The 11,617-nt window shown below is 38.7% G+C and overlaps 1 protein-coding gene across 1 annotated transcript in view; it reads left to right on the top strand.

Moving 5' to 3' along the window:
* Positions 1-6: 6 nt before the first annotated feature.
* GRB2 (growth factor receptor-bound protein 2) overlaps positions 7-11,617 on the top strand; it is a 47,776-nt gene continuing 36,165 nt past the window's right edge. Inside the window, exon 1 of the mRNA XM_009323759.1 lies at positions 7-128. Coding sequence (XP_009322034.1) covers positions 51-128 — 78 coding nt within the window. The 5' untranslated portion in view covers positions 7-50. The remainder of the gene's footprint in view (positions 129-11,617) is intronic.

Here is an 11,617-nt window from a genome sequence, read left to right as displayed (position 1 = left end):
GGGAGCGCTTCCTTCCCACCGCCCGCACCGCCGTGCGCGGCAGCCCCAGCATGGAAGCCATCGCCAAGTACGACTTCAAAGCCACCGCGGATGACGAGCTGAGCTTCAAACGGGGGGATATCCTTAAGGTAAGTGGAGGGTAAGGGCCCGGGAGTTTCCTCTTTCGCCCTGGGCTTTTCAGCTTCTCTCGTGAGTCTCTTCCTGTCCGTCAGACCTGACCCTCTTTTGCGTTGCCAGCGAACGCCATCTCCTTTTAACAGGGTACCTCAAGATTTCCTCAATCCCAGTCTGACCTCTCTAAGAGCAGGAGAGGCTGTTCCGTTTCTGTATTAAGCATGCATCCCAAAGTCTCTCATTTCTCTCTTCTGAGAATGGAATATTTGAAAACTTAGCTGTGAACATGGTAGCAAGTAAGCAGAAGTACAAGATAATCTCTACACTGAATTCCCTTCTACAAGAGGAAACCCCTTAAAGTAATCAAGATCAATTTGGTGTTCCTTTCCTTTGCCTCTTGCCAAGGATTCCAATATCAAAGAACAGTGATTAGATTATTTCTCAGTAGATAATCCTTTAGCATCAGGCTGTCAAATATTGCTGCTGAGTTTTATCTTCAGTCCTGATGAACTCCAGTGATAAGCTTGTGGCTGAATACTTAATGGATCTGTGTAGATGTAAGTGGATGTTGGAGTGCATTAGAGGAATTTTGGTCTATAGTTCTTTCAATATATCAAAGGCTTTTTAGGCTTCATCTTGGCTATATTAGAGGGATTTGAAAAATATTTGAATTTCTAAAACTTTATTTAAAAAAAACTGGACACACAGAACAAGCCTAAAATTTTATTTTGGTGGGGTTAAAATATGAAAATCCATAGTGATTTGGCCTCAGTGAAGCATAGCTCTGAGCTTTGTTGCTTCTGAGTAATAAGAGCCATGTTGTGGAATGTTTTAATGGAGTTTCATTCAGGGTCAGTATTTCTCCATGAACATATAAGATGGGCTTTACTTTCCTTGTGTGACGTATTTAGTATTAAAGTATTTTAAGTGGCTTCTTTCTAAAATGCTTCAGGTAGAAACTGTTTTGAGAGGTGCCAATCCTGCAGATGTAAGGCTGTAACTTTGTGTATGCTGACAAATCAAGTCCTGCAGACCTCAGTGGGATTACTCATCTGCTCAACATTTTTGCCAGGGAAGGGCTTGATTTTAACTACTATTTTAAGATAAGTTGGAAAAAACAACCTCTATGTGTAAACTTAATATGTGTCTTTTATAGCTGATATTTCAGTAACATAACTGTGGCTTTGTTAAAAGTGCAGAAATATTGTGTGGCCATCAACAGATAGAAGGTTGCAAAAATGTATCCTGCTTTGAGATTGTTACCTTTTAAAATAATTGCATCTGTATATATCCTATGCATCCCTGGCCCATAATTGGCCTAAAAATGCCTGTTAGACCTGTACACCTCAATTCCAGTGTTTATGTATGTTACCAGAATATTTCCTTTTGCTGTTTTTAAACATTTGAGACTGTCAGAATTTTAGAAGTCTTCTGTGATAACCTTGCATTTATTTTTCTTAACCTGAGCTGTATTCTTCTATTTTGGGTTATATCTAGCTACCCTCACCTTTTATGGTGTACTTGAAGTAGAGCACAGCTGAAGTCAGCTTGTAGAAAATGCTGAACAAGAAGGAAAAATTAAGTATAATGAAATCTAGTTTATTTTAAAGTGTATTCTTAATTATTTTCATCTAGTTTGGTATAGAAGTTCACTGAAGTATGTGAAAAAATGTCTTGTAAAATTTGCATTCATTTAAAAACATTTTATTCTCTAAGAATTAAAGGAAAAATAACTTTTTTTTAGGCTTTTGAAAGTATAGTCTGTGCTAAAACTCTTACAACTGCGCACAGTGGCTGATAGTAAGATGTTCTTGAGTTCTATCTATGTCATCCCATAGATACAAATTTTCTCACAAGAATAGAAACACGGTGGTATGTATGCTGTTATACTACATTCATCATTGTAGTTTTCCTAGAATACGGAGAGGGATTTTCCTACTCTACACAAAACCTAGGCTGAACACTTCCTCAAAGCGTTGATGAACAGTTCTTCAAACTGTATTTCCTTTTAGCTCATATTCTGAAAATGCTTACAAATTTTACATATTTACTTCATAGATGAGTAAACTGAGTTATAGAAATGGTAAATTGCTCAAGATTATCACTGAAGCTAATGGAAACTCCCAGAGTTTCAGGAATCCTTCTTCAGCACATAGTTGAGGTGAGTTCTGTGCAGCATGGTAAGGTTCACTGTCTAAAGCTGGCAAATTTCAGACAAATAAGCCAAAAACAATTAGAATTGTTACAGTTTAGTCAAACTGACAAACTTCAGTGGCTCTTTGTCATTTTGAAAGTCTGGTTCACTTCAAATGTGTTTCAGGTTGTGGAAATTAATTTCCACCAGACATGCCAGATCTGTTTTGTTAGTACTTTGCTCATGACTGAGAAATCTCAGGGTATCCCATTCATGTGTCTCATGTGATCTGTCTTGCTAATCAGGTCAATCCTGCTGCCCTCAAATGAATTGGGAAGAGAAATAAACTTGTAACATATTGAATGCACCTGCACGCTTCACTCTTCAGATATCCCTTGCTGAGGCACACACATAACAATGTGTAATGAAGACTTCTTTAAATCTAGCTATTAGACACCTGTCTTGATGCACCTCCAGAAAGTCAAGTTAGTTTGACAGCATATATGATGATGGCAAAGGATTGTTTCGTAGCAAAATGTTATGCCTTGGCCACACTAAGGGAAGAACAAAATCTCTAACACTTTAATTCCCACTCCTTGGAAGTTCATGTTTCTCTTTGTGGGGAGAGAAGGCAAAGATGCACACTGTCTGACTCCCTCTGATTTCAGCAGATAACTTGCCTGTGATGTCATGGTGCCATTACTGCTGCATACCCATGTATTCAGGACTTGATTGAATCGTATTTGAACTGTAGCCATTAAGCTGGTTATTAGTAATCTTGTGGCTGGTTTCCAAAAGTGAGTGAAGATAGTTGACCTTTGGCTTGCAATTGTAAAACAGCTGAGTGAAGAGGAAAAGTGCTTGGCCTTTTCTTTTGTGGGCACTATATGGTAAAAGCTGTTTCTATGATTTTTGTAACCCTGGCAGTACACTGGATCCTCTTACCCTTTTGTCTAGTGGTTCTGTAGCAGTGTGTGGTATTGCCATTCAGGAGATGCAAACTGACAGCTTTCTTTAAACTTTTAAAATACACTAAATACTACTCACCAAGCCTTTTCCAGAGGAAGGAAAGCTTGCTGCTTCCTACTGTGTCTTCTGATTACAGTACAGTGCTGCAGCTCTCAAGATCACTGTTCTTTTCATGTACTGGTGGTTGCTTCACAAAAACTTGTTGGTGACTGGCATCCTATTGGGGGTGTGAAGATAGCCTGTCCTGTTATTTTAAAAATTTAAAAAAAGGACACTGAGGGATTCCTACTTGAAATTTTGATTTACTGTTTTTCACTTTGAGGAGTTGATGGTTGACATAATGCTTTTTCAGTCTTTTCCCCTTTCACTTGCTGTATTTATTGAAGTTGGGAATAGTTAACTTCAGTCTCTGTCTATATCTGTTATTCAGGTTTTATGTCCCCAAAAACGATTGTATTTCTAGGAGCTTCTGGTTTTGTTGGCCTTTGTGCTAACTTGCAAGTATCCAGACCTAAGGTGTGCTAATACTTGCTGGTGGTTTGGCAGGAGCCGGGTGGGGAGGAGAGAAGAAAAATCATCATTCTTTCTCTCATCTCATCATAATTTCTTTTCTCTATGCTTCCTACACCTAATCTGCAGTGTACAGTTAATACCATGGTGCTCTGATAACCATTTCTGCATGGTTAATACAGAAGCACTAAACATACTCATGAATATCTTGAATGTTAGAATTGTGGTTTTTAAAAAAAACTATATACCATTGCTCCATTTCCTCTTTCTCCCTCTTCTGTCGTGGGGTTGGGGCATAGCTGGAAAGTGATCTTCTGAAGAACTGAGTAAGTTCCTGTTCCCAGTAGTTGTCAGCATAATTAATTCAGGGGCACTTACAGTTTGTTTTTATGAGTAAAATTATTCAGGTGGTGTTTTAAGTAGAGGTCTATCATCTTTAATTTTAGGGTTTTCACTTCTGTGTGACACACAAACCACATTCCCTATATGCTAAAAGAAGGAATTCCTTGATAGGATTTTGATCACTTGACAATTTCGTTCAGCAAAGTCAAGATTTTTTTTCCTGCTCTGATCATACACTTGACAGTCACCGCAGGTTCTGTTCACGTGATTGTTTGCCACCAGACTTACTTTCTTTCTGTCAGCCTTTAAGAGGATTGAGTGTTTGCAAACAATTGATGCTGAGAAGGCATTTTCAGTTCCTGCATGAAAACCATTTTTTTCTGTCTGGATACAGTGAAACAGTTTTGAATAGAGGGAGGAGTATGATAAACAAGGGGAGCATGGTCTCCCTTCTCTTCTTCCTCATCCCTTGTCTTTGACCTCACCTGCATTGGCTGTTATGTCATCGTATCTGTGCTAGAGAACAGAAATTCATGGCTTGCTGAAGAGTAGTGCAAAGACTTTTTCTCTGTTTTGGGTGAAATTGTCTTCACTCTCATCCTTCCTCTCCCTTCCTTACACACCTCCTTCATCTTTCCCCATTTTTTGTAAGGGGATGAACTCAGTGTGGTCTTGATGATTTTAATACATGAGAAAGAGTTTTCTGAATTAATGATTCAGGCAAATTGCAAGCACTGTGTGCTTTATAGTGAAATAGGTCAAATATTAGAACAGGTTGCCCAGAGAAGTTGTCCGAGTATCTCCAAGGATGGGGATTCTACAAATCCCTGAGCACTCTCATCTAATTAGACTTGTTTTGAGCAGGAGGGTGGATTGGGGTGACTTCCAGAGGCCTTTCCAACCTATGTTATTCTGTGACTTAGCTGTGAGTGCCAACTTTGTTGTAAGTGATGGTTGATTTGTAAGGGTGTGCTTAGGTCATGCTCCTTGGCTGGCGGCCTTGAATGAAGATAATGTTTGTCATCAGTATGTGATCAATATCGCAGTCTAAAAAGACAAAACTGTCAGAAAATCAGAGACTCATAAAGACAAGTACAATTATCTTAAATGTAGTTGATGTGGCATGCTGGCAGTTGGAGATCTGTGTTACAAAGAGATGCTGCTATAAGAGGTTGCATTCTTCTGGTCTACCCAACTATTAAATGCCTATGTTTTTAGTACGAACTTCTCAAATATTGTTCCTCTTATGTATGACAGTAATCTGAAGGTGGGATGTGTTTTATTAGCCAACTTCTCTAGGCACTGGGGGGAATGGTTGTGGGAAGGAACTACCTCACCTCCACAAGGTGCGTCTGCCCAAAAAAGAAAACACTCATGTTCTGTATTTGTAAAAGAGCTCAGACCTGCTTAGAGCAAGATTGCATTGCTGAAGGTGTCTCTGTGCAGAAGATATAAATATGGAGTATTCCAGACCGAAGGTGTAAAGTGGTCTTTGAAAGCAAGGAGTAAACACATTTCTCCTTAAAAATGGCATCTTTGTTTTTATTTAGTAGGTACTTGTGATGATTATTTAAACTTGTCACTGAAAGCAGAGAAAAATTAGCTCTTGTGAGCTGTGTGCTACCTAAAGCCTACTGGAGTTTTGAATGTCAAACAAGACACCAATTAAAGCTAGTGGTCAGTTTAGCTAATTTTGTTATATTGACTTAACATGTATTGCTTTCTGTTATAACCGGGGGAAATGATGCTAATTTGAAGTTCCAGCTGCCTTTTGCCAATTTAATGGAAGTGCTATTGTTGTAGCCTCTCTGTGAGGTCCAGCTTTTGATATGACTGGTGTGACAGACTTCTGAAAAGTGTTAGCGTAGACATATTAGCAAACCAAATTTTGGCTTGCTAAATTATTTATCTGCTTTGTTCAACACGCGTGTCAAACTGCAACCAATGTAATGCACTTTTGTTTTTATTTACTGGCAACACAAAAATGTCGTCTCTCCTCTTTGGTTCAGTACCATTTCTGTTGTGGTAACTATATGATGAGGTAATGTCTGAGAATTTCAGATCAATAAAATCTGTTATTCTGAGGGACATCCTAGGTGTTAATGGACTAACTTTGGTTTAAGTTTTTTTTTAAATGAAAATGGTAAAAGCTTGATTGTAGTTGGGGGAAGAAAATAGGGATTATGACATTTAGTGGCATGTATAAAGGATTGAGAGTGTCATAAATGTAGTATAGTTTTCCAGTTTCTGTGCAGAGCCCTGCTAATTGGGGAAGGAGGAGGAATCCTGTTTGTAGTGAAATTCAGACTTTTCTGATTTCTCACTATAATCAGTAAGGATCCAACTAAGCGAGGGGAGATAAGGAATCCAATTTGTCTGTGTACAGCTCAGCCTGACATAAGCAGTGAACTATATGACCCCTTGATAAAATCCCTTGTGCTTTAAAGTTGCCAGTGGCTATATACCAGAAATCAGTAACTAAAGCCTAAACGTCAGGAAAAATTGTACTAGGCAAAACTAATTCTATTTCTTTGAAAATGAAAGAAAATTAAGTATTAGTCCCCTAAGGACACTGGAGCCAAAAATCTTATAATCTCACATTGAGCAAAAAGGAATGTAATTCATCAAACATGATGAATTTCACAATAGAAATTTAAACTGGAGGAACTACTAAAGATGACATTAGGACATTTTCACGACTGCTGTGAGACTGAACTGCTGCATTAATTTAAGGCTGTTATACCGATGATGCCAGATTTCCATATTTAACTTCCTGGTTACCTCTGAATTAAAACCTTTGCTAAATTGTTAATGATTTTATTTATGTAGGTCTTGAAATATTTGAAAAATCAAAGCTAGTTCTAGAACCATAACAATAAACAACTTTTAAAAACCCAAACAAGCACCCCTACTCCTCCCCCCCCCCCGAAAAAAAGCCATTCACATAAGGGGCATCAGCAAAGGATTTGGCAACATACATATGAACTAGTTGAGATGAGTTTTGTTTGAGTTTTTCCTGCGTGACTATGTATGTAGCTTCACATTTCTTCTGGTCTGTGGTGTTGAATTGCAGAATATCCTTTCCAGGTTTGACAGCAGAGTGTTGTTAAAGCAGTAAGCAGAACTGAGGAGTCTGTTGCACCCCTCTGCACAGAGGATTACGGGTACATCTGCACTGTGTAGTGAAGAGATGGGACTGTATCTTCTGTAGCTATGTCCAAGCTAACTTTCAGGTAGCTGGAGTAATGATAACCACATTATTGGATTCAACAGGACTTACAAAACTTACATGGGACTATGGATAAATACTTAGCCTGTGCTTAGTTCTGTGTAAAAGGTGTGTGATGCATTAATGTCTGAGCTGGCTAGTCTGGAGGTCTTAATTAGCAAGATGTGTAGCAAAGGATAAGCCTATTTCCCTTCTCCCCCCTGCTCTCACTCCCTTCTTTCAGTGCTGGTGGGATAGGTGCTGGGCAGAGAGATGAAGCTGTGGCTTGTGAATGTAATGTTTAGGTAGAAAAGTGACCAAGGAAATGCATTTGTTCTTCCTCTGATGCCTAATCTTATGGACTTAGAAATGGAGCTTTTGTGTAATAATTCATTTCACTGGGGCACTAGTAAAAAGAGGCACTAGGTCTCAATGTTTTTTTATTTTTTACTTGCTTTATTTAGCATTTTGTTAGGAAAGCTGCCTTTGATCTCTGTCATTTCCAGTTTTCTATGAAAATTCTGTTAAAATTCAAAATGCAAATGAATAGGTGACTTGTATGCATTCTGCATTTCTGTGCAGATCAGCAAGCTGATAATGTAGTGGTTTGATAACACAAGTTCTTATCTGCAGCTTTATCCCACAGCAGTTCTTGCTCTTTCATTTCCTTTGCTGGCTCTGCAGTGGCAGTTAACATTATCTCCCAAGTCGGGCAAACATCAGTGAATAGAATATACACAAGGAAATAAAAATGTGGTTTTTAGATGCTTTGGGCCTTGGGAGAGAAAATAGGATAGGAGAGTACTTTCTATGATTTTTTTTTTTTTCCTTCATTATGTACAGTGTGGGGAATGCTGTATAAAGTTGTTCGTTTCCCTCAAATATCTGTATCTTTTTAGATGGAACAGCAGCATCGTTGATCTCAATCTGTCAAGCTTCAAGCTGCACTTTCTTTGTCACATTCTAGGCTCATGCCCTGTTGCTGAGTATTTAAAGCACTGCTCATGAGTGGCACATGCCTTCAACTTTGAAGTCATCTTGTAACACCTCATAAGAGTAGGTGTTCAAATAGAATAGAAAAATGGTTGTAAAGCAGACTATCTACAGTGGAGACTGAACTTGTTCCCATGTCTTATATGCATGGTTGGTGCCACCATCTGACAACTCAAGTGAGAATCGGTTTAACAAACTTAAGAATGTGTTTTTTCACGGTGACATGCTAAACGTACAGCTGAGCTCTAGTAGAGCAAAAAGCAAACTGTCAGTCTCCAAAACTGCTCATGAGAATTATTTTTAGGATATTTATTATATTTCTGAAACCCAGATGCTACTCTACAATACTTCTTGATTAGTTACTAGATGCATCTGAAATTTGCATTTTAAATGGTTGTGTTCATAATTTTCCTCAGTCTGTATTTCTCTCTTTTAATAAAAGAATAGTGTTTTTATGCAGATACTAAGTAAAAGCCCATTTTAAAAATGTCTTAAATGTCTTGAAGAGCCTAAGAGGCTTTTTTCCACCTTAAGGAATGATTGCTCACTTGAGTTTCTGTACCTGATCTTGGATCCTTTTATCTCCAATTGTTTGAGGTCGTAAAAACAGATAGACAGTCCTGTTATTAAAGATTCATCAAATCAGTTGGTTTTTTTGATCCCGTGGGGGCAGGTCAGGATGGTGACTGGAATAAGGCAAAAGTTGGGAAAGCTGTTTTTGTCTAGGAAGTAGACTGTCAGCCTCTGTAGAGTAATTAATTTATAATTGTGATGTTCAAACATTACTGACCTTTATAAATAAAATATAGAAAGAGAATACTTAACAGGGTATTCTGTTTGTACCTGCTGAATTTAGCTTCTTTGCATGCATTCGTGTCAGCATGCATGCTTTGTCATCAGCTGTGTGTTGGCTCCACTGCAGCTGGACCTCATGCAGAGAGCAAAAAGTTGTGGTTTTTTTTTAAGTTCAGCTGAACTGTAATTATACTGTTAGTCTCTAAAACCTCTTATTTAAATAATTTGTCTCTGGACTTAGTGCTTTCTGCATTGAGCCAATCTGCTTCTTGCTCTAACTTGTACTAAAACTCTACAGGTTTACATGTGGAGGGAAAAAAAAAAAGCGCTGCTGTTACGCAAAATTGTTTCCCTTGGGAGGAAAGGGGGGAATTCTTGATGAGTTATGTATGAGCCAGCAGGTTCCACTAATCATAGCAGCTCTGCTAGTGCAGAAGACTTGTGGTCTAAGCTAATCAGCCCTCTGGTTTGTGAGAAATTGGCACAAAATTTTAAACCATGCAACTCGTGCTGAGCTTGAGTAGGTTTTTCCATTATAAATCCTTGTGTGCGGTCAAATTTTGAGTATTCTTTTGTTACCTACACTTCTTTAGCATAAATATGAAAGTGATATTTTAACCATTTGATCTGGCTTTTAGTTTCTGCTGTTAACAGTAGATTATGGTCTACTTGGAAAGAGCTATGCTTAGATTCTAGGTTTAAGTGAATTTATTTCAGAATACTAGGAAGGATTTTAAGCTGCAGAAATGTGCATCTTTTGCTAGTTCCTCTGGAAAATCTGCCACTTTTACTTAAGAGGTATTTCCCTGAGCTCCTGTGTAGTTCAGGTCTTGTGCTTTAATGTTTACCACTACTGGGGCAAAACTAGTCAGGGAAAACTCCCAAATTCTTGGGGGGAGGAGGGCAGGCAAACAAGTGCTCCAAGTGTGTCCTACGGTTGCAGAGGAAGGGAAGAAATAAATGCAAGGAGGAAAATGAGGAGGAAGTGGCAGCCGTAACGGAGACAAGTACAATGAAAATTTTTGAAGGTGAAATTTGGCATTTAAAATGTTGTTTTTCCCAACCTTGCCTCCAAACAGTACTTGAATTTTGGTGAGATGAATATCAGCTTGACAAACATGCCTTGCTGAGGCAGTATCAGGAAAACCTGTTGTGCGTATATTCCACAGCTAAATTTTATGGTTTTGTAATGTTTTGCATGTCCTTGAAGAATACTTTGTCAAGATGTATCCTTAGTCCTGGAAGTGATAAAGCATGGACTGGCAATTCAGGCTCTTTTCTGACCGCTGGAATGGAGGAAGCAGAAGTTGCTTCTGCTTCCTCCTTGCCTTCACTTCTGTCCTTATTTCTTAAAATATATTTTGTACCAACGCCTCTGCCCTACCTCTAATGAAACTCTACTTTGTCAAAAACTAATGTGTGGATTTGTCTGTTTTGACCATTTGTACCAGGGTGCTTAAACTTTCTTCCAGCATCAAGCTGTTTTGACACTTCCTTACTCCTTAGCAGGAAGTGATACATTCCTTGGTTTTTTTCCTGAAAAAAAAGGTCCTTTTAGGTTAAGAGTGTAACTTGCTCTCTGCCGGGATGGATAGATGAAGACTGTTGTGACTCTACTTAGGAAGACCCAGATTGAAAGTAACAACTCTCTTTACAAGGTCACAAAAAATAACCAAAGTGATTATAGTTGACCCGGCTTTCCTGGCTTCCACCCCTTCCTTTATGGATTGTTATGACTGGAAATTTTGCAAGCTGTTACCTTCGCTCAGTTTGTTTAGGTAATGTAAAAAGGAAGAGCATAGGTAAAAAGAGGTTTCCAATGTTTCTATAAACTTTCTTGAGCTTTCTTTTCCTTGAAAAGCTTGTGTTTCATTCCACCTGTCTCTCTTTGGATTACAAACATGTGCATGATGCTGCAGTAAGATTAGAGACACTGTTGATGCTATTTGCATTATGACTAATAAGTTCTGTGTAAAGCTTATTTGTTGAGAAGAAAAATCATTTTTAACTTTCAAAAAAGCTGAAGTTATTAAACGTAAGTCAACACATTGATAAAAAAGCGGCTCTACAGTCTGGTCAGCTACTGAAATCTACCCATGGGTGACTTCTGTGAGTTGCAGATTAGCATTCCGTGGAAGTGGCTGAGCTACCCCATCAGAGTATAGTTCTAGACTATACTTGGGCTCCCTAGTTTAAAGTCCTCACAAAGCGAATACGATTATACCATTTTCTTAGTTTGCTTCGAATCTAACTAGATTTAGCTGGTTTTGTTCAGGGTTGCAGTCTGGCCATACCTAATCAAACTCTTGTAAAACCACCTGCTTTCCCTCAGTCATGGTCCCCAAAACTCCTAATTTACTAATTGCGGGGGGAGGGGGCATCATCCAAATGAGTGGAGCTAGCTCTTATGTCCTAATGCAGGGAACAAGTAACACTGCTAGGCTGTGTTTGGTAAGGTTTTTCAGCACTATCATAGACAGATTTGAGCTCACCTTTTACATGGCCCTTGTACCATGTTGCCAACTACCTGTATTAGTCAGCTTTCTCCTACT

Source organism: Pygoscelis adeliae, unplaced genomic scaffold (genome assembly GCF_000699105.1).
Source record: "Pygoscelis adeliae isolate BGI_AS28 unplaced genomic scaffold, ASM69910v1 Scaffold75, whole genome shotgun sequence".
Lineage (NCBI taxonomy): Eukaryota > Metazoa > Chordata > Aves > Sphenisciformes > Spheniscidae > Pygoscelis > Pygoscelis adeliae.
This window is presented reverse-complemented; position numbering and strand designations above follow the sequence as displayed.